The sequence below is a fragment of the Anolis carolinensis genome, chromosome 1 (assembly GCF_035594765.1).
Source record: "Anolis carolinensis isolate JA03-04 chromosome 1, rAnoCar3.1.pri, whole genome shotgun sequence".
NCBI lineage: Eukaryota > Metazoa > Chordata > Lepidosauria > Squamata > Dactyloidae > Anolis > Anolis carolinensis.
The window spans coordinates 228,283,609-228,307,615 of record NC_085841.1 but is presented as its reverse complement, the minus strand read 5'-3'; the positions used below and the strand labels follow the sequence as shown (position 1 = coordinate 228,307,615).

At 38.3% G+C, this 24,007-nt stretch overlaps 1 protein-coding gene across 8 annotated transcripts in view; it reads right to left on the bottom strand.

Annotated features, from left to right (window-relative positions):
• Positions 1-24,007, bottom strand: part of zeb2 (zinc finger E-box binding homeobox 2) — a 186,433-nt gene that overhangs the window by 21,294 nt on the left and 141,132 nt on the right. For 6 of the 8 annotated variants that reach the window (XM_062966538.1, XM_062966567.1, XM_062966548.1 and 3 more), the window contains 6 exons: positions 21,591-21,662; positions 15,277-15,411; positions 11,046-11,234; positions 10,108-10,322; positions 7,546-7,654; positions 1,409-3,378 (listed from right to left, as the gene is read on the bottom strand). In XM_062966538.1, the coding sequence (XP_062822608.1) occupies positions 1,409-3,378; positions 7,546-7,654; positions 10,108-10,322; positions 11,046-11,234; positions 15,277-15,411; positions 21,591-21,662 (2,690 nt within the window). The remainder of the gene's footprint in view (positions 1-1,408; positions 3,379-7,545; positions 7,655-10,107; positions 10,323-11,045; positions 11,235-15,276; positions 15,412-21,590; positions 21,663-24,007) is intronic. The other 2 variants (XM_062966581.1, XM_008112979.3) reach the window with 1 other exon arrangement.

Below are 24,007 nucleotides of genomic sequence, written 5' to 3'. Positions count from 1 at the left end.
TTGCTATCAGACAGTTCAGTTTCTTAGACTAGGTTTGTACTAATTAATATTAGAGAAGATTAAATAGGCTTAAATACGTTTACAAAGAGGGCAGATGTACTGTAAATTGGAATAGTGGAACAGCTGTTATGGAGGTACCGTGCTATTTATGCTCCTATTGTGCAGGGAGGGATTATTGCCTGTAACATTAAACCATACCTGATTTTCACATTCGAAAATATAAAACATTTACTAGTTGGTAAAATTACTAATGGAATAGTATGGAATGGAATACTAATAGGTCATATGGGAATGTCCACAGATGTTTTAAAAAATCAAGTATCAGTTAATCTCCGTCTGCCAATATATACACAATTTCTACACACTATGAATGTTTCCTATGAATAAAATCCTTTGCTCTATTTAAATGGGCATGTGTCACAATTTTAGACATTTGAAGTAACTAAAAGTTTGGAAGCAAAGTAAGTCACACATATATGAGCCACAGATCAGTGGCAGGGCATTTAGAAGGTTCCCCTTGTGATTCTTGGCATCTCCAGTTAAAATCAGGATGAGGTTGGAAATGTTTGGAAGCCACGGCTAGTTATGGTCAACCTGCCTAGGTTAGCTGGACCAATGATCTCACATGGCATAAGACAGCTTTGCTGTGTCCACATACGACCCACATCATGTCAGCCTGAGGACACAATGATGAAAACGATAGCAGATAAACTGTCTAACAACAACTGGAATTTTTAGAGACTTTGCCACAAAGTCTGTGGGATGGGATGTTGGTGGGGAGGCAGGGAGAGGATGGATAACAGTGGAAAATGGAACAGGTGAGATGAAAACAAGTCTGGCCTGGGGATCTTCCTAATCCCTTTTATAGCTTTGTAAAGATTAGTCGGAACATATTATAAACAGCTTATGCCTGCATTATCATTTCCATGTGATTCTCTGGGGAATTTCTAAGAGTTACAGTGGCCAAGCAAACTAACTTAGCCACAGTAGTGGCTGTGCCAGTGAAGCCACAAACCAGGAAAATATATTTATGTTAAAGGTTGTATAATGAGATGGCTATTTATAAATATGAATTGACCAGGAATTCTCTCTCCTTTAAGAGCACAAATGGTAACTGCGGGTTAAATGTTTTTTCCATGTGAAGATTTTATATTATTGTTCTTATTCTGGGAGTGTTTTGTTTGAAGAGTGGATAAACTGGACCTACAAAATTTATTCAAATTGCTAACAAAGTTGTGTCTTAAAAACACAACAAATGAACATTTATTTGTTGTCACATTTTTTTCTAAACCATTGTCTCAGTCTCTTTCTTGCATAACCTAAAACATTTGAGGCATTTTAGAAAGGAATCAGGATGTTCTACATCATAAACAATTATATACAGTTGTGGAATAAGTCATATATTTACCTGAAAACCTTGCTTCCGCTGGTACTTCCGCCTTTGCTGCATGTCAGCAAACGTAGCTGCTCCAGTTGGATAAGTATAGGCCATATGTGGTAGGAAGCTCATTTGATCTATGCCTGGGTATGGTCGTAGCCCAGGAATACTGGTCTGAACTGGTGGCATAAAAGTGGCTGGGGGAAATGCGCTCTGTGGTGGAAGTGTGGTATATAAAGGTTTGGCACTAAAAGGGTTCATACCAAATAATGGATTAGTGCTTTTATCCAAGCTATTTGCATTAGAAAATTCTTTCTTGATAAAAGTCAAGTTCAGTGGTTCATCTGAAGTTTCAGATGACGAAGAAACACTGTTGTGGTCTACATTTACACTACTGGATTTTGTTTTGTTCTTTGTGGCTATAATACTTTTGGGTTCCTTCATTAGTTTTGGTAAAGACAAGTCCAAAGGCTCAGCTTGAAGCTCCTCAGAGGAGAAACTGTTTGGAGTGTAAGAACTACTATGGGAGTTTTTAGAAGATGTGGAAGAAAGATTTAATGGAGAAGGAGTATTGCTCCTGGAGTGGTCCAATTTGTCAACTGGTTTAATATTGGTAAAGTGAGTAGGTTTTGTTAGCCTGAGAGGAGTATCACAGTTAGTAACACTGTTATGAAGTTCAGCTATAGATGGTGATGTTATAGAGTCCACAGGCTTTACAGGGGATCTGGCTGACAAACAGTCTTTCATGGGAGTGTTGTTGGTGGCAGCCAGCACCACCTTGGCACTGCTCCTCTCCAGCGATGGCGACCTGGAAGTCGAGAACTGGTAGACCTTTCTTTGTTCAAACCATTCCTTCACAAATTCCTGAGGAAGGCCAACGGCAATGGAAATTTTCAGTAGTTCATCAGAAGTGGGTTCCATATTCATAGCAAAATATGCTTTAAGTACAGACATATGGTCCTTGTATGGATTGATGGGGCTAGTCATTCCCTTCTCAAGTACCGAAGATAGGAGGAGGGCTTGCTTATCAACAAACACTCCTTGTTTGCTAGGAGCCATGTTTTCATGAGGCTGGAGGACTGCTTTGATTTCTTCATTCATCTTACACAGGTAACGTTCATGCTGATGCAGGGGAATGGGACCAGGAAAACTTTCTTTACAGAACTGGCATGAAAATGGAGTCGGTATATTATGGTTCTCTATCATTTTATCTTCCGTTACTAGGTCTATTAGGGTGCGTAGCTTTTCTTTCTTGATATTGTTGAGCTGCCTCCTTGAGTCTGTAGTCAAGCTCTGGAGACAAGCTTTGGCTTCATTGACCTTCTCTAGTGTGTAGTCAATAATACTTTTAGTGGCACCATTATGACTGACTACTGGAAGACCAACAGGTGGAATACCAGGAGAAGTAACACCTTGTTCTTCTGGTTGAGAACAAGGGTCCTTCATGTGATAACCCTTCAGCTTGGAGATTTCATCACTGCTGCAGTCCATTTTCTGCCTAGAAACGGTGTTGTCAACAATCTGTAGTACTTTCTGCACTTCACTTAAATTGCTCCCCATTGCTGGGAATCCAAGTAAAGGTGATTCCATCCCCATTCCTAAGTGCTGCATTGGATTTTGCGTAGGAGCATGGACTCCGATTGGGCTGGTCGCACCAAGTCTGCCGTTCATGAAAGGATTAGCACCAGTGAACCCATGGGTTGCCATCAGAACTTTATATTCATTGAAGTCTAGTGGTTCTGTTTTGATTTTCAGTAAGCCTGATTGCTCAGACATACTAAGTGGTTTTCCATTCTCCAGCTTGTTTCTCAGTTGTGTAATGGCTGAATTAGTAGGTGAGGAAGATACAGAATTAGGAGAAGAACCCGTCTTGATATTGTTTCTCATTCGGCCATTTACAGAGATTAAACCAATACATTTCTTGCTACTGATGTGTGAACTATATGAGCCAGAATGGGAGAAGCGCTTCTTGCAATTTGGACACTCGTAGGGTTTTTCACCTGTAAGAAATTTTAAAAAAATAAATATTAGTATGAGACAAATCTGTTCTTTATATATCTTATGTTGAAGCTAATCACATCATGCCTTTATTATTTCACTGAATTTTCTTTCTTTGCAACTGAAAATAATGCCATCTAGAAGTTCTCCAAGTAGCAGCATGCAAGTTCTCTCCTGTGTTAGACTTTTAGACTTATACTGTTGCTAATATTTTTTGAATGTAGGAAATGCATGAGTGCAATGTTTCCTGCTTCCTTCTTTAAAAAGAAACAGGGAACCTTACAAAGTGTAGTGTGGAAAGCACTGAGCTTGAAAGGCCATATACCACACAGCTGTGATTGTAATATCTCAATACAGAGAGCAGAAGAGTATAATTTTACCATGTCTTTTAATAAGGATCCAGGAAACATTCAGTTACCATGACATCCTTACTACGAATATTAAGCTGTGCTATTACTGCAGCAAGTTCTCTACAATAGTAGCACAACTTTGTATGCAGCAGCTGACACGATGAATACTCAAAAAAATATTTGGTTCACCGTAGGGTACTAAGCCTATGACAGTTAGCAGTTTTTACCAAGCTTAATTCTAAATTAAGGGAAATTTATGCTTTGGAATATTGGCATATACAGGCAGTCCACAAGTTATGAACAAGATAGATTCTGTAGGTTTGTTCTTAAATTGATTTTTTTTGTAAGTCGGAACAGGTAGGTTTCTAAGTGTAACTCCAGCCATATATGTGTGTGTGTGTGTGTGTGTGTGTGTGTGTGTGTGTGTGTGTGTGTGTGCATTTTGGATAGCACAGGGAAAGGTTAACATCCCCGTGACATTTGTTTTGCTGTCTGTGTCCCTGTTCAGAAAATTTCACCTCACTTTCTGTCCCTGTGATAATTGGATTTTGCAAAATTTGGCCTATTGTGGAAACAAGGGTTATTGGTGATAAAGCTTCAGTGGAGACACCTTTTCCCCATGAAAATTCTTTCAGGGGTGAATTTCCCTTCCTAGAGGTAGATTTCTTCCTCTAGGAAGTTATCTCACCCCGTTCTTAACTAGGGGTCATTTGTAAGTTGGATGTTTGTAACTCAGGGACTGACTGCTCTGGCTTGTTTTGATTTTGATTATTAAATTTCCAGATATCCCTATAGGGCAACATTCAGAGAACAGCAACCATCTTTTCCAGGAAGAGGTACTGAAACTTATTCTTCTTTCATGACAACTTAAAGCTTTGGTCCTTCCACTATCAGAGACCACATACATTTTTATAATATTTTACTTTTAGACAAGGATACATTCAGCTTTTTTTCAGGTTCATTGATTTATTCTCACTTCTCTCTTATACCTTCTTATTCTTTGTGTACATCCTTCTATTCTGACCAACCCACACTTTGCCTCCAAACTACAATTAGAAACTATAACTGGAACCAAGTTTCTAAAATCCACCTGAAAACACAATCAGGTTCATACAAAACATGGTTTCCCCATTCCAGCCTTTAAAGTTGCCATTATAGACAACTATAATGGTTTACAATTAACCAGAGTGAAGGAAACTGGAATAGATAAGAAGAATAGAGGAGAAGTTAACCAAGTATGGATCTATGGTTCTTTCTTCTGCTTTTCTGTTCCCCTGTTTATCCCCATACTTCTGACCTTGGGACTACATGAATTCAGTAGCCACTTTGGAAGTTGTGAACATCTTTTCGGTTCTGGAAGCCACATCAGTAACATCCAACACCCATTCCAAGGATACTACCCTTTTCACTTCCTGCTCTGCTTGGTTTTGCAACTTTAGACACTCATATACAAGACTGGGGGAAAACTGTACAAGGAAATATTCCCTGCATATCATATTCACATAATGAACAATAGTTCATCAATGCCTATCAAACTTGTCAAAATGTATAATTTAGATCAAATAATGTACTGGCAATTAAGACACATAAAACAAGTCCATAATCAGCAGTTTATTAGATCGGATCAAAAATAACTGGAAACTATCATTTGTTCTTGGGAGATTAAGCCACATACTTCTGCCTCCCATCCTTCCTCTTTTATGCCTCTCAAAAAATCAAAAGCTTCCATTTATGAAGTTAAACAAACCATAGTTTCCCTGAATTTGGGGTCAAGGAACTATGGTTTACTTCAGCTATAATTATGAGAACAAGTCAGGATCAAAGAGCGATTTCAAGATCTTGACTTGGTGTTGAAATTAAAGACAGTTCCCAACATTTGGGTAGTACTGGTGACTGTGGTTATCTTAACTGAAAGCTTCTTTTTTCAGCCGGAGAGGAGGAGGAATGTTTTCATACTGAAAATGTATAGTTTCCTGTCTATCTGGGTCAAGCCACTAGCTTAAATGGGTACAGTGAGCACCCATACAATTCATTTCAACATGAGGAAATGGAAGATCTCTAGTTCAAATCAATATTATTTAGAGGTGCCTTTGTGAGCAAATCAGTGCTTTGGGCTTAGAACAGTACACAACTACACAAATTTCTTCAGTAAGGGAGCTTAAATGGATGCACACTTAACAGAGGGTAGGTCCATAGAATTCAGTGGTCATTATGGAACTCAACCAGCTGCCACCCAGTTCATTACATGTGGGAATCATTCCAGGACCCTTCGTGTAATACAATTTTCACATATTCTGGAACCCTATTTTTTCTAACCCAAAATTAACAATGTCTTGAGCTTCTGGATGAAGAATACCATAGAACTGTGCAGAAGGACCTAGTGATGCCAAGAGAAGTGTTCTAGCTACACCTATAGACCAGTGGTTCTCAACCTGTGGATTCCCAGGTGTTTTGGCCTATTACTCCCAGAAATCCCAGCCAGTTTATCAGCTGTTAGGATTTCTGGGAGTTGAAGGTCAAAACATCTGGAGACCCACAGGTTGAGAACCACTGCTATAGACGAAGTTGACTATAGAACCACTCTGGAAGTCTAGAGAGAACACTTCTCTAGTCATTGCTAGGGCCTCCTGTGCAATTTTTAAGGTATTCAAAGCTTTATGTGTATAACTGAAACCATGTCCAATGAGCTCACATAAGTGGACCTACTGTATAGAATTGCAGCCTTGGTGAATTTATTTTTTTAGTTTAGAATAACTGAAATCCTGACTTTACATATGTTTGTAACAAATAATTTCAGGTCCTATATAAGGTTAATATTTTCCTAGGTTGACACATTCAAGATATAAAAGTAAGATATTACTTCATTTACCCACTTTCCTACAGTCTACTATGAGTTCAAATGTGTACCTAGATTTCATAATTATCTCAAGATAGCCCACTTATTTTAATCACATTGTGCACACAAAATTATCAGCCTCTGAGAAAATGGTTACCAGTATAGTGCATTAGTTGAGAGTGCTGGATCTCAACATGGGAGGCCTCAAGCGCCAGGCCACAAAAAGGTCCACTGTGCTGGTTGTGCACCAGTAAAATGGTGCCTGCAATTAGGTGTCCACTTACTGGAAAACTACAGTTTACGCTAGATGCCTACTGAAAATAAAGCTTTATGCTTCACGTGGTTACATCCAGGCAAAACATTTCACTAGTACTTCTTGAAAAATACAGTGTATGAAGAAATCATAAGTTACAAAGGCTGCCAAATAGGCCCTTTGTGTATGTTGCTATTTCGCAATTTAACTTATCATATGGTATGGTTGTGACACTACACAGCCACTCTGAATTCCTTGGGGAAAAGGATGGATAGGTTACAGATATAATTCAACAAAACGAGTGAGGCAGCTGCTCTAAGTAATGGAGCTTGAGGTGTTCCTTGCTGATCCTACACCACAACATGCTTCCAGATTTGGGGCCTTTTGATCATTAGCGCTTCCTGCATTTTTTTTAAATAAGAAAAATCAACATAGGGGCACCTAAATGCAAAATGAGCAAGAATGTCTGAATTCTTTGGAGTACAAATAATTTCAGGAAATAATCTGAATTTAATTAATTAATTAGGCAACAAGTTCTGATATGTGAAAAATATCCCATGTAAGTTCTTGGTGTATAATCCATCTCACTTCATTTTACTAACTGCAGAAAAATGAGGATGCATTAGATACCATTTATCTTCATGGCTGATAGATTCAAACTTGATAGTTTCAAACAAAATTATATATGTAGTAGTCTTTTCTACTTTCTGTTAAAAACTCAACTACTTACCGCTGTGGATTCGCAGGTGTTCCTTCAGGTGGTGTTTGTATTTGAAGGCCTTGCCGCACTCTGTGCACTTGAACTTACGATTGCCTGCTCCTTGGGTCAGCATTTGGTGCTAGAGGAATAAAAACACTAGCATGACTTGCATGCATATACACATGTAGATAGAGATACAAAACCTGTGCGTGTTTTGCTATTTGGGAGGATGGATAGCGAGGTGGAATGGAGAGAAGGAGTGGGAGGGTGAAGGAGATTTTTCCTTTTAAGAAAAAAAAATAATTAAAGCCGTTTTGCATTTTTCTGTCAGAGTGAAAGATCTGCTTGTACATTTATTTGCCTCATCAGCACTGCCATAAAAATCAAAATGTTGGCAGTAAACCTGAAGCAAATCTGAATGCACTTTCAGCGTTTGGTTTGGAATTATTTCTTAAGTCTTTCATCGGCACGGCAATATATTAAGGCATACAGTTCGAAGGAATGGATTTGTTAATTTTTAAAAGAAACGTAGGTTCGTAATAATTCCCAGCATATTGTAACTATGTATAATTCTTCGTAACATGCTGTTTTAAAAACATCTACTTATTGTGCCACTGAACTCTTAAGTGTTATGATTTTTAAGGACAAGGGTTCTTTGCTATGTAATGAAGGAGGCTGTCGCTGGTGATCAGAGAACTGAACCATCTTTTTGTTTTAATTCCCCTCCCGAGCAAGGCGAAAGAGTCGGGGCAAAACAAGTGAAAACCTTGGCAGAAAGGAGAAGTTAAAAAGCAGCATGGAGATAGAATCAAACACAGCTGACCTTTCTGAACAAGTGAGAAAAGTGCTGTGACTTTGAATTCTGAACAAAAAGGAGGAGGAGGAGGGGAGGAGGAAAGCAGCAGTCATCTAGCCTGGATGTTCAAGGTAGGAGGTCAGCCCTTTTTCCTCCCTTCCCCTCCCAAACAGCAATGACACAAAAGCCTATTGCAGAAAAGGCAGCGCAGAAACGGTATGACAACTGCTAGGGTGTGCTGAATCTTCCCACATTCCTAGTGAGACAGATGGTGTTACATGGGACACAGGGAGGGTTGTTCAAACAGCAGCAACCTTCAAAGATCAAGCAGAGCCCAGCCCGCCCAGCGCCATTGAGGGACCAGCGCTCATATGTTGCTGAGTTGCATAAACAAACAGCAACAGCTGCTTTGTCTCCCCCCACAGCCCTCCGAGGACTACTATAAACTTTAGTTGTGCCACTGTTAATATGATACAATCATTTTAATTTACTAATTGTAAATGCCACGAGCAAATGAGGGGACTTTTCAACACCAAAGCTACCATTCGTAATGCGCCAACACAATCACACTCCTGCATGTGAAATTTAAGGCATTTAGGTGGGATAAATATCCATTCATTGCACCCCTCCTCCTTTTTGTGATTGTAAAAAACAATAGAAAAAAGAGAAAAAACACTGTTTTTTTCAGGAAGTGGGAAGTTACAGATTAATATTTCTATCTACACCTTAAAATGAAATGATAAGCTGTCGGAATTATATTTTATCGATTGGAGAGATCAAGTGAGAGACAGTGAGCTAATTACCAAATTGTTTGATTAGAAGGTGGGCCTGATGCATGTTTGCCTAATTAAACACATATTTTATTTTAAAAAAAACAGCTGTCAAGATAAATCTAGACAAGTATTATTTTCCGTCCTTTAAGACAGAAAGAAATTAAATGTATAATTCCTATGTAATTGGACCCAGCGCTGATAACTATGTTTTAAGATCCACCACTTAGTTTTCTTTTGTAACACATCATAGTAGAAATTTATGAAGAAATGCTTTAGTGAGCACGAAAATATATTTTTGGCATGTAAAGAGTTTTCTGGTATGGCACTTGAGGAGGAATTAGTTCAAGAATGTAACGAATCCTAATCAAATGTTCAAAACAGACACATTCTATCCCATTACATCTAATGCATTTATGTTCAAGGAACCATTTTGATTTATAGGATGTATGTTGTTATGTTGTATACATTTCAGCAGTGGTGAATTCTTGGTATGATTGCTTGTAACCAAAACAGTATAAAGTGCACAACATTTGTGCAATTGGCTTAAAAACATGAACTAGCTGAAAATACAAAAACGCTCAAGAAAAAGTAATGAATAACAGAAAAGTAAGAAGACCCTTGAAATATCTTTAAGATCTTCTGTGGCATGGAGGGGATACAAGTTAAAACTGGATGAAAAATGGAATTAAAATTGCTGAGATGTTTAATAATGTATAATTAAAATGCCACAATTTCATTCACATTTTGAGGAACATAAAAAAATGAAACTAAAGTCAAGTTAAAGTGCAAATAAAATTTCTAAATTAGAAATTAACACACTCATTCGATCGTGAACATAAGACTATTAAATCATATTAGAAGAGACCATCAAAAAATCATTTAGACCTCAATTAAAGCTATTACCATTAAAAGATCTGCATCTTCAAAATGCCATGAAAAATTAATAATGATTGCCAATCAAAGCAATATCATTTCTCTAAGGGGTTATTATAGAAAGAAATCACTTAAAACAAGCCCCCCCACCTGGTCTGTCCCCGGCTTGTGCGTCACCATATGCCGCTCGAGCTGGGTTCGGTAGGCAAACGTGTAGTTGCAGAGAGGGCAAGGGAAGTTTTCCTCATTCTTCTCGTGGCGGTACTTGATGTGCTCCTTCAGGGATGTCAAGCGCTTGTAGCCCCGGTCGCAGTAGGGGCAGGTCAGCAGTTGGGCAAAAGCATCCGGAGTTCCAGGTGGCAGGTCTATAACCGAGGGACAGGAGGAGGAGGAGAAGCGGGACACAAGGTCAGCGGAGGAGTGGCAGCTTGTGGGCTCCATGCCCAGGATGGATTGACAGAATTCCCTGCAATCTGCCTGCGTTGGGACACCACAGTTTCTACCTAGCCTGCAAGCTACATCAATAACTTTTTGTGCACAAAAGAAAAGAAACTTGTACAAAGCACTCAAAATTATTTCAAGACTTTGCTGTTACCTGTTGCAAAATTGGAATAATATTTTTAGAAAGAAAGACACTTGGTTTCTGTATTTGATTTATTGATGCTGTGTACTTAACTGCTGGCCTGCTGCCTCCACAAACAACACAGTCTAGTTACTGCTCATGGATGCTTTTGTTTAATTATTTATTAAAGACTGTAAAAGAATTAGTTAGCAATCCTTACATTGTTCCTTTAAAAAACAACACTCATTCCAAAACGAATGTTATAGCAAGAACACTACTCCTGTACAACTAAGAGTCTTTTAATTGTCCCTCCTATTTATTTCACCTTTCAGAATGTTCTGACTAAAAGAAATAAATAAGAAAATCACAATATGATGAAATTACAGCCCTAATCTTTGCTCATGAAATTCCATGCTTCTGCAGCTGTTCCTCAATTTTAAGGTAAACACACAGGCATGTAGTGCATTTATAATTGCAACAGCTGCAAGAGGTCATAAGAGTAGCTAAAAATGAACTCCATCCTTACCGTTTTCTTCTTGCCCATTAGCCTCTGGAGTGCCAAGGCGAGACAGTTCCTCGGGGGCTTCTGGGTAAATAATGGCTGTGTCACTGCGTTGTAGGTACTCCGCTATGCTAACTGAGTGTCCATCTCCTTCCTCCAGTTTCCTCTTCGCAAAATATTCTTCAAAGTCCGATGTGCAATTTGCATTCTTAACTGAAATGGAAAAAAGTGGCAGAGAGAAGACAAAAAAGAACATAAATGGTTTTGCTTATGCAAAATCTGGGAGAGTCATACATGTCTCTTTGCATTTTTATTGGAGATGTCCACCTACGTATTGTACCTGAACCTTTATCATATCTACCTAGTTTATTTCTCTTGTTTATATAGCCTTTGACTTACTGTAAAGAAAATAGATCTGGTGAAATTTCTTCGGATACCACCCATTAATGACAGATGGCCTTTTTCACTGAACAGTGATGCAAGTTATAGTGTTCTATGATACCTATGTACATTTCATATACATTGGATCTCTTGTGGAACTTAAGGGCACTCCACTAAGATTATTACCAAAGAACTGGCCATAATTGTAGCCTCTGGGAGCATTTCTTAAATATTTTGAGACCATTATTTAATATGCTCGTCCCAGCCACTTGATAGTTTAAAGAGGTTTTAGATACCTACAAACCAGATCGTTGGATAGAAAGTTTATGAATCTTTATCATACTGCTACTTTGGTATCTTTGGCAAACAAAAAAAACAAAAAACCAAAAAAACCTCCCCACAACTGGTGTAGGCTGCCTGCCTAATTTTGCCCAGATCTTAATAGTGGTGCCATTTCTTAGGCAGATTAGACAGAAAATAGTCAAACAAATAGGGAGAAAACAGTCAAGACTTGCTATTTGGCCCTTCAAGATTTGGCTGTTCAACAAATGAGAATTCCAGTCTTCTTGAATTCAAGGATTTTTAGCTCAAGTTAAAAAAAAGACTTTGTTTAAACCATCTACCTTTCTGCAAAAGAGGACATACGTTGTTCAGATAATGTGATGCCTAGGACTATTTCACAAAACAGAACCACATATTTCTGTAATGCAACCATGCATGGCAGGCCCTTAAAACTATTTTTGCTGTCTGTACTGTTTTTCTTTTCTTTTTCCTCATTAAAATATAAACTTGTTATATGTTTTATTGCCCATGCCGTGCCCATGAAAAATAATGTCCTTTGAACCACAAAGCATACTCTTGCTAAAATTAATAATTTCCCTTCCATGCTTTCTGAACATTAGACATAGGAACCATTTGGTAAAACCTATGATGTTATAGAAGATTATTAATCCAGGAGATCTGGCATCTAGTCTGTGGGTCAGTTGTGCATGTTTAATACTTACAATGTCGAAATAACTCAGAATAAAAACAAAGCAGAAAATATAACCCTGATATTTTCTTTAAAACTGGATTTTAGAAAGCACCTCTTCAGCATATATACTATCAAAGACTCTTACTTGTATTTAGATTTAACTGTTCATACTTATTAAGGGTTTGCTACATTTATTTGGTTAGGTCAGATTACAAACTGAGTGCCTAGATGATTACAATATTTTTCTCTCACACACAAAGCAACCCAAATAGAGATCAACTTGATTCTGCTCCCTGTTACCATAGCATAAATCAGCAGTATCTGCCCTAAAATCAATGGGGTCGGATTGATAATTATAGAGTGAAAGCAGCACTAGATTTACATCATTGTAACTTAGACTGAGGGTGGAAACCAGCACACAGGGTTACTGAAATATTTAGCATCTTTGCCTCAAGGCAACAGATAAAGGAGAAAATCCATTACGGTGCCATATGTAGTCAATGGTGTTAGGGTAAAACCAACTTCTACACCTTTGTTTGCTGAAGACTAAAACCGTAACCCCCAAAAAGGATTACGGGGAAGGGATAACAATTTACTAGCAAAATATAAATATCTCTTTCTAGAAGAAGAAGGAAACAGCCCAACAAAACTTGTAGCTAGAAACTACTAAATCCCAAGAGATGCTTTAATATCATTTACAGAAGGAAGCAATTCTGGCAATAGCTTCATGGATGTTGTTAATAAAAATGTTTCAGTTCCTGTCAATATGCAACATCTTTCTTCAACGCACAACCTGCTGAGCTCAAGTTAAACAAGCACAGCACAATTGGTTCCTCAGACAGGGTCATGATTAAGACAGATGAATCAGATGGGCAAAAGGAAGGACAGGCACAAAGGTTGCCAACAGAAAGCTTCTCTTTATAAACAGCCCTGAAGTAGCTTAGGAAATTAAATGGGCAAACCTCAGGATACTTGGCTGCAGGGGTGGGTTGGAGTGAGGATATTGGGTGAGATATTGTTGCAAAAGGTGTCATGGCTTTCTTGATCAGTTGGCCAAAAACATTCATACTCTCTAGATCTTTTAAAATACCATTCATACTTCTGTCATATAAAGCATGATAGTGATTTTCAAGGAATTATTTTTTTTTAAGCTTGGCTCCTTGGTCTATTATGTTACCTCCTTCACACATTAGAAAAAATCCAAATATCCTTGTATACAGTTCTACACAAACAAGGATGATTTTGACTTATGTTTCCAAGCAGATCCTCATCCCACCCATTTTTAAAAAGAAAAGAGATTCAGAACATTTTTTGTTTTATTATACAAAAAGTGTCTTCCAGCTAACTGGGAACTAGAGCCTTAATCTCTTAGATGACAATATTAAATAATGGCATAAAGAATACATTATGTGTGTGCACGCATACAAGTGTTTTTGTACATGCATCTTCGGTCAGAAATTTCCATCCAATTATATTTGTCCCTGCCATTCTCCAAGAGGAGACTTGCTTGTCAAATGAAGAAAGATGACCAATGAGATAGTTGGCAAAATCTGTTTTACCAACACCTAGCACATTACCCTGTGATAATAAACTGGTAATCTCCATGCTAATACGTTCTTTAAAAGGTCTTCCAAGTTGACTTTTATTCCATAGTGCTCTCATAGGCTTCTCATAGTTCTTTGGAATCCAATTACATTCAGGTCATGCTACAGAGCAACTATCTACCGCAGAACAGTGAATGAATGACAGCAACTGTTTGGCATGTTGAATTCTGTATGGTTCCAAGGGGTTCCCCCAACACAGCAGCAGGACTGGGTGGGTGAATGGGAGGTTGCAGGAAGGACTGGAAATTTGCCAAAAATTCTCATTCTGTCCTCAGATGAAATGTTCTATTGGATGAAAGGATCTTCCTTCAGCAAAGGAAAATCATTGGACAGAACCCATATAAGTGAAATAAATCTGGGCAAACTTTGGAAGTATGAGATAAGATTATGAGAACTCTTCTTCTTGTGCTGACTCTTTATTATTAGACATTTTTGAAGTACAGTATACAACTTTTTCTGACATTTTCAAGATTTTTCTCTTCTACAGTCTGCTTACATAGGTGTGGGTATTCCCAAAGAATTGAATATATAATTTGGATTGATGGTGGACTATAAAGTGATGCAATCGATATTGACACAAGAATGGAAGAAGTATTCTAAAGGCAACTTTTTAAAAATCAGAAGAGCGGTTTCTGGGGAACATTAGGAAAGTAGTGATAGCAAGGGAAAAAACTGTAGAAAGGTAAATCAACAAATGGAGCCAGTGTGGTGTAGTGGTTTGGGTGCTGGATCATGATACTGGAGACCAGGGTTCAAATCCCTGGTCAACTCTAAATGCCTTTCTCAAGCTCAGAGGAAGACGATTACAAACCTCTTCTGACCAAATCTTGCCAAGAAAACCCTGTGATAGTGTTGTTATGTGTTTTTGGGCTGTGATAGTTTGCCTTAGGATCACCATAGGTGATAAATGACTTGAAGACACAAAACAACCCAGCAATCTCAACTATTTTGCAGCACAAAGGGTTTTGTCTACTGATCAAGTAACAGAAAAGAGCTTATGTCATCTGAATAGAATTCCAATCAGCAGTCAAACTGCTGTATTTTACATGAGCTGCAATTTCTGAGCCATGTTCAAGGAAAGTTCTATGTAGAGTGCATTGCAGTAGTCTAATCCGTAAATTGCCAATGTATGGGCTACTGTGGCTAAGTTAACCCAGTGCAGACCAGTCAAAGCCCATGCATTCCAAGCCACAAGTCTACATGGGCCTCCATCGACAAGGGTGCATCTAGGAGGACTCCCAAACCGCGCACCTGCTCCTTCACAAGCATTGCAACACCATCAGGGCAGGTAACCTACCCAATTCCCAGACTCGAGGACCACCAAGCCAAAGAGCCTCCGTCTTACTGGGATTCAGCCTCAGTTTATTCATCCTCATCCAGCCCATTACAGCATCCGGGCAGTGCTCCAGCACCTCCACAGCCCCAGCCGACTCTGATGACAAGGAGAAGTAGAACTGAAAGTTATCAGCATAGGGATGGTACCCAACCCTAAAACTCCCAATGGCCTCTCCTAGCAGCCTCATATATATATGTTGAATAGCAAGGGAGACAAGACTGAATCCTGTGGCACCCTAAAGCACCATGGTCATGAGCTGAGCAGAAGTCCCCAGATGCCAATCTTTGGAAATAACTTTGCAAACAGAAGCAGAAACCACTGCAAATCAGTGCCTCCTAGTGTTGTGTGAATGGGTCCCCAGACTACATTTGAACAGAAGTTCACACATGGGATATTACTACTGAAGAAAGAACAGGGAGAATTTTCACTCGTTCTTTCTTTCCTTTGCAGCCACTTTCAGTTCCCCAAAAATCTACTCTGGAAGTTTGGATAGGGGATAGTTGTAGCCCTCTAGAAAGTGGTATGGGAACCTGCTTGAGGGTTTGAATAAATACTGCATTCTCCCGCCTTACAGCATAAATCTCTGCAGGATCGTGTTTTCCTCTACTAATTAAAAAACCTTCCAACACCATGCATTCCAACTATTCTGCTTTCTCTGTTGCTTTTAAAATGTCCTGATCTTTCTCCTCATCTTATTTCAACTGCTGAACATGGAGTGTATACTTTACAGCACAAAGGTAGCTTGCATTCAGTTAACTCAGACCGGGAGGAGGGAGAGAACAGTTGGGGCAGAAACTTCCCTCTGTAGTCTCCGGCAAAAGCAAACAGCTGTAGCTTCTCTTAGCTTCTGCATGGTCCTCATTAATAACTTTTTCCCATCTTAATCACTTCCTGAAGTTGCTTGGCCAAACATATCCCTGTTCACAAAACAACAATGGCGACAATCTTTTCAGCAGCTATCACTAGGCCTTCGTGCATATTTTTTGAAAACACTGAAAGCAGTCCAGGATGTAAAACTATTGCCCTAGCATTGCAGATTTTTGATCCAGCACAAATGGTTAAGATCAGAGTGCCAGAAGATTTAACATTTTAAAAAATTAGTTGATTGAAGGCATATATGAAACCCGAGATATATTTCACAAAACATACAATTGCCCCCTTATCCTGAACATCTCTTTCCCTGCCCCTTCACTCTTGTCTGTTTCACAAGACCCGAAGCCTCATGTTCTGTTTCCTTCAGCCAGTCTAAAACAATTCCAAACTGGCTTTGCACAGAAGACTGTAATTGCCTTCCTTGATAGTAAATGTCTCTGAGGTTTTTGAATTTGGACATTATTCAGTGTCTATGTATATTAAAGGAATTCAGTAGCTAAAGCAAATGTTTATGTCTAAGTTATAAACCTTAAAAACCATGGGATTTACCGAGGAGCAGATAGCTCCTTAACTGAAACAATGTTAGCAGTGTGATTATACTTTACAGAATAATATAAATATCAAATGTCATCTGTATGCAGATCAGGCATTTCAGAGTTTTTCTTCTTTTAGTGCAAAGCAATTGATCATCAGAGGAATAAGCTATCAGTGTGGCAAACAAGACTGCATTCGGCCGTTCCCCAGTCCCATGAATGGCCTTTTAACTGAAGGGAGTTTCTCCTTATATGCCCTTTGCAAGATTTCCATGCGTATAGTCACTCTCAGCATCGATTCCTTGTGAATTTAAATTGCACACAGAAATCACACTCCCATCTGTGAGTCAAGCTTTTTAGGAAGATGTAAAGCAAGTGACCTCACTAAGGAAGTCTTGTTTTAATTAAGGGCTGGGGCAGGGACTCCTTAAAGCCTGAGGTAGCATAACATCATATGAACTGAGCATAAACCACACTAAGGAAAGTAGATATTTAAAGGAGACACTCAAGAGCTTGGGAGGCCAGTTATTTCTTGTGGGAACCCTTGCTGTAAGATGGAGATAGCTGCTCCTAATCGGCAACAAAGCTAATAAAACCACAGCCTTCATTAAGCAGGAAGTGGCAGGCCCTCATTGGTATACGCAGATTAGAGTCTCAAAACGATCATTCCTTTTAACTTGCCAACTTTTACTTCTGTTTCCCTCTCTGCAGAGAACTCTTTTCCTACTTAAAACAAAAATACTGCCTCAGCAAAGTGCACTTGTCTTCGGCTGTTATGTGTTGGGTACAGCGGGGTCTTTGTGTGTGTGTGCTTTAAATCTATAAGGATTTTGCTCATCCATTTCCTAAAAATACTTATTGGAAGTAAACACTGCAGAACAGTGCTGGATGACATGGTATTTATTTTAGCTCTACAATAGTCGATTGCATTACTGCTAACCATGTTTAGAAACCATCACCACCACTCTGTGGTCACGTATGAAACATGACTGCAAAATCTAGCATGGGTCCTGACACTGCTATTCACTGCCTTATACAATGGATCCCAACTTGTGGGGTGTGATCCTTTGGGGTGATTGTATGGCAATTGTTTGGGGAGGGGGGCACAAGGAACTTCTGTGACATTACATTATTATTGTTTTAATTATCACTTGATCAAAAGCAGCTTTTTACTGAACACTTTTGTTGCTGCTGCGGTGGCCTTGCCATGTCACCCATGGTGACGTCACTTGATGCTCCTCAACCACCTATAAGTTTAGTCATATCATCGTTGCTTGCTCTCAAGTGGGGCCAGGATGTGTGTATGTTTGCAAATCATTGGTCCTATGGAAATCCAGCTGGAATGGGACTGCTACCAGAATAATTTGCCAAGAGGACAACAAGCAAATAATTGAAATCTGCTTTCTGAATTGGGTGTGTGTGTACAGGCAGTCCCCAAGTTATAAACATCCATTTTACAAACATCCATTTTACAAACGACTCATAGTTAGGAACAGGGGTGAGACAACAGGAAGTGAGAGAAATCTATCACTAGGAAAGCAAATTCCCTCCTGGAAGAGTTATCATGTGGCAAAGGGGTTTCCAAACAAGCCAAATGTTTCAAAATCCAATAGTCACAGTGACAGAAAATGAGGTGAAATCTTCTAAACAGGGGCACAGAAAGCAAAACAAACTCGACAGGGGTGTTAACCATTCCCTATGCTATCCAAAGCGTGTGTGTGTGTGTGTGTGTGTGTGTGTGCCTGTTCCGACTTGCATATAATTTTGACTTAAGAATAAACCTATATAATCTATTTTGTTTGTAACTTGGGGACTGCCAGTATACCTGTTGGTACTTATCCCTCAAAGCAGGGCTGTCAAATTAATTTTCATGTGGGCCACATCAGCCTTATGGTTGCCTTCAAGGGGCTGTTGAATCCATGGATGGAGAATCCATTGATACAGAGAACCAACTATATATTTTACATAGTTCTTGGTGCTGTTTCATTTTTACTCAGTTTGAGTCCCTAGGTGTTATTGAACAACAGCACCCATCACTCTTGATTATCCACCATGCGGACTGGGAGTTGCAACCCAGCAGCACTTGTGGCTCTGAGGTTGGGGAAAGGAGAAAGGACATTTTAAAGTCAGCCATCATATCCACAAGCCCTGTATCTCAATTCAAACTATCCTGACTAAACAACAAACTACAGCCTTCCAGATGTTACTGTATCTCAACTCCCATCAGCTCTAGTCATGATGTCTAATGAGGAGGAATACAGGAGTTGTAGTCCAGCATCTGAAGGGCCACCTCAAATGACATGGCGAGCCAGATTCAGCCCTTAAGTTTGGTGCATGTGACGTAAATTAAAATCAGCAATTCAGCCATTAATGTGACCTAATTTACTATGATAAGAATAGCAGTCATGTTTGTAGCCAGGTATTTGTAAATTCTATATAAGTGAATGGAACTTAGAAGTGACAGCTGTGTGGGCGACTGCCATTGCAAAAATCTTTAATGCACTGGTAATTTTGTCAGAATCCTAAGGGGCATCTGTACTGTAGAATTAATGCAGTTTGACATCACTTTCACTGCCATGGCTCAATGCTATAGAATCCTGGGAGTTGTTATTTGGTGAGGCAGAGAAGGCTAAAGACATTGTAAAACTATATCTCCCATGGTTCCATAGCCTTAAGCCAGGGCAGTTCAAGTGCTGTCAAACTGCATTAATCGCACAGTGTAGGTTTATCCTCCGAACCAATGCAAAAATTATTCTTGCCACATGCCAATGGTGGCTGGCACAGATACTGAGATTCTCCATGCATTTGAAGCTTTGAAGCACTGTCATTGCCACAGACAGTTGACACCAAAAGGAAGTGCTTGCACTGGCATTCCATAGAACCCAACAATGTTTCAAGTGCCTCTTAGTTTAACTAAGAAAAAATGTATGAATCCAGGATATTAATATGCTGTAGTCTTTCAGTCTGCTAGCTATGGAGAATATCAGCACAGGGGCCAACTAGTAGTACAACACTACTGTACTTACTGCAGCTTTGTTGTGACAACTCAAGGAAATGGCAAAGGCATGCTGAGAGAATCTTTAAAAGTTTTGGTCATGATTTTCCATATAAATACATTCACTTGTGACATTTTTTAAAGAAAAGAATCTGGATATGGTTTAGACCCTTTGATATCTAATTACTAACACTACCACATATGTCTCTAGATTTTTTAAAAGGAAAATAATATTTGTGAAACAAAACAATTTTTCAGTATGGGTTCTTGAAATTCTGCATTGCGGTTTATATGTGATCAAAATAAAATTACTTCCTTTTACTTTGCAGATAACTCTCCAATATATAAGCCTAAGATGCCAAACAAAAACTAAGAGAACCCCACTCCCAAATCAACATTCATAAAAATGATGCTCTTTTTTGCATTATTTTTCCCCATGAGAATTAGGCAAGTCAGTTTGTTATGATGTCTAATAAGAATATGTGGGTGTGTGCCGTCATTAAAGAAGTGTGAGTAATAAAATCCTTCAAACATTTGGGTGGCACCTTCTTTAACAACGTTTCCAGTGGGTGCTACGAACTAAAAATCATCCAATCGCATAATGGAACGTTAAAATTACTTATTTAGGATGGAAATTAGGCTAGGGACAACGTGAAATAACTTGTGCCTTCTGGAAAAGGTTTCTTTGCTTTCATTTTTATGAAGCTAAAAACCTTTCCTTCTCAACTTAACATTATTGTGACCTCCTCACATGAACTGCATTAAGTCCTTGAGACTCAATCCAGAGATACACCATTGAAAAACATGGGTGTTTTCCCAAACCAAAAGGAGATTGTAAAAGGAGACTGGCAATAAGTGAGCTACCTGTACCAAAACTATAGCTGCCAATGCCAAATGCAAATAACTTTTAGTAATAAGTAAGACAAATAATCTGATGTCTTATTAGTTTTCTGCCAAGCAGTAGAGATAGGGTTTGGAAATAATGTCTCTTTGGCATCAGTGTTGCTTTCCTGTCATCTATATGCAAAGACAGATATCTGAGAGCAGGGAGGGAAGAAACAGTCAGGGAAAGTGGGAAAAGGGAACTCTATATGAAGCTGTGTGTGTGTGTGTGTGTGTGTACATATATAGATACAGTACAGCTCTCTTATCCACAGATTAAATATCCATGTTCCAAAACATATCCCCTATAGGTGTTTGTAGGCCTCTCTAAGTCCTCCAGTGCATTTCTATGTGTACTTCTGGCTCAAGTATAATCAAAATATTGGGTTTGCTATTATTCAGTGATTTAGGTATCCACACGGTTAGGGGGGAATGTATCCCCTGCAGATACTGGGGTTGTACCATATATATATTTACACACTTACTTTCTTTGTATCTGAAAGCCCTAGTGCACTCAATGTAAGCTTGGAGTTTGGTGCAGAAAATAAGATTTGTCACCATTGTACTTGGACAGATTCTAAAAATAAGATAATTCCAGCTACATTAAACATCATGTCAGCACCTGTATTTGGAAAATATCTTACAGCACTGGAATTTGCTTGCTCCCAAACATATTGCCACAGTAAATTTAAAAAAGCAAAAGAAAAATGAAGACTGGACAAAAAAAAAAAAATCTTAGTATCAAATGCTAGGGCAACATTCCTAAGGACATGGATTTCTATGAGGATGTTCCCAGTAACTTTAATGTCATAGTGAAGCAATCAAAGATGTTTTAAATACAGGTTAGTAGGGGTAACCCAAACTTTTAGCTATAAAAATAAACTAGTCTGTCTAACTCACAGAAAAATTATATCTGGCTGACTGACAGATATAATCTAACTGACAGAAAAATCTATTTAAACAAAAATTAATTTCCAAAAATGTGTCTTTACCTGTTCCATTGTTTCCAGTGGTCTGAATGGCAGCTTCAGGCCCCATGGTGTCATACTCTTCCTTCATTTCTTCTGTAAATACAACAATGTACATTTTAGTGTAGGCATACTTCAGTAACAAAGCCTCTGATGTAGAAACTCCTTTTTAGATTTTTAGATCCTACTATAGGAATGTGCCTGTTTCTAACAGGCAAGGTAAACAGCAGCTGCCTCCAGAATCCTGACTGAGCCTGTGTGAACAACAAAACAGAGAGAAAAGGGGAGAAAGTTATGTGTCTCCCTCACCAGTTACCCCAAACAAGTTTATATCTATCTATCTATCTATCTATCTATCTATCTATCTATCTATCTAAAATGTTTGTCCACCAAAAAAGAAATAAGAAAAGTGGAAACAGGTGAGTTTCATTTCACATGTCCATATTGTTCGCTATTTGAATAAATAGTTTGCTGAAACATGCTGACTTGCTCCTCTTTTTAGAAACATAGAAACCACTTCCTACTTTTCCCCAGTTATTTCTGCCTTTGGTAATTGTTTTGTTATTGTTAAAGAAGTAATGCCCTGGAACACATCTATTAATTTATTGTTAATTGAGGTGTACCTTTACTCACTTAGAAAATAGCTTATCAAACTACAGTAACAAGGTTGATGTAATTCAGCAGAAGTACAAAACAGGCTAATTGTAACTCGTTTTGTTAAGGCAATTACATAAATGTGATTAGATCAGAGGATCAGCTTTCTGCACAATATTTTTTCCAGGTGAGAAATTTTAGTTGTTATTGGGCATGTTCTTGTATAGCACATTGAGCATTTTTGAAAAAGGATGACAGTAATAATGATTGCTATTACAATTCCAAATTATTCAGTTGAGCATGTATCAAAGAAACAAAACAGTGTACACAGAGATATGGGGGCATCTTGAGATGTAACTAAATTATTAATATTTTAAAAGATACAAATACAATGCTAAAACCAAGAGTAAATGTGCTATAAGAACATTCAAAATAAAATATTGTATATCTCACATGGTTTAATAGTGAGAGCACTGCACTATGAAGATCACTTTTGGCAAGTCACTATATTTCAGCCTAACCTACCTCACATGGGAAAGGATGTGTGTGCTACTTGCAGAAAAGGTAGGGCAAACACTTATGTTGTAGAATTGTAAGTCTCCAATTTAGCTGATATCAATGCCTAATATAGCTCAGCTTTTGCAGTTAAATTCTAAGGTTAAAATTATAAAAATTCCCAATTCCAGTCGCACTCTATCTCACTGCAAAAGAACGCATACATAATAGATTGTCTCAATCAATTTTGACACGCACTTCAATCCAAACTGAATCCTGTATCTACTTGTATTCAGTTGTGATATTGACCTAGTATTTAAATGGTGAAAATAATGAATTATCTATTTCATTGAATGTTATGTAGAAAAAAATATTTCAGGTACTACACCAAGTACCCAAATCTCCTACATAAAGAGATTGTAACTATTTACATCTAGGGGTAATGACTGAATTTGTTGGGGAGGGGGGAGTCTTAGTATGAAACTTAAAAACCATACTCTTTTTTCGCATAATCAGGATTTTTATAAGGAAATAATGAGATACAATAATCATCTCTTTTTGTATCACTTTCAGAAGGAAATAGAAACAAGTTTAAACAGACTCATTCTTGGCTCATTCTGAAATTTGTAATCTTTGCAGTTGTCTTCAGTTGTCCCATTTTACGAGTAACTAATCGGTGGAATTATAGGATCTAATTATATCTTTCTAATCAAAAATAAAGCCAAAGTGACTTGATGCAAAGCTTTACAGCCAGAATATGTTATGGAGCTATAAATATACATTTTATTATTTTCTATCTTAAAAATTTAAACAAGATTCTGAGTTAAAATATCCATGCACAAACAGCCATTAATTCATAGTAACTACGTATTTTACAGAGATCTGGCATTTTGCCTTCTCTCAAAAACATTTTTATAACACATCTTGATTCTAAAACCTTTAGAAAAACCCATTCACATTGATAAAAATGTTGTCAGTTGTGATACACTACATTACAACTGTGGTATTTCTTCAGGGAGTTTACCAGAAAGCTGAATCAAGGTACAGTACTTGTGAGAGGTTTAGTGCTGGATATAAATATAGCTTGTGTGGATTTTTTTTCTTCCTTGATCAGCTCATGTGATTTCTGGTAGAAAGGAGTCACAAGTTTGTTTCCATCTCAGGGCACAACTACCCAGTCACCAAGGGGGAAACAGCTAGCTGTATTTTCTTTTTGCATTTTTTTACAGCCATGCTTCCTTCCTCATTGTAATTTTCTTCTGTACAGAGAAGTTCCATTATGATATAACTGCTTCCCAAATTCTTGCAATTGCTCAGACACAGACAACTGGGCTTCTTTTTTCTGTGAGTCA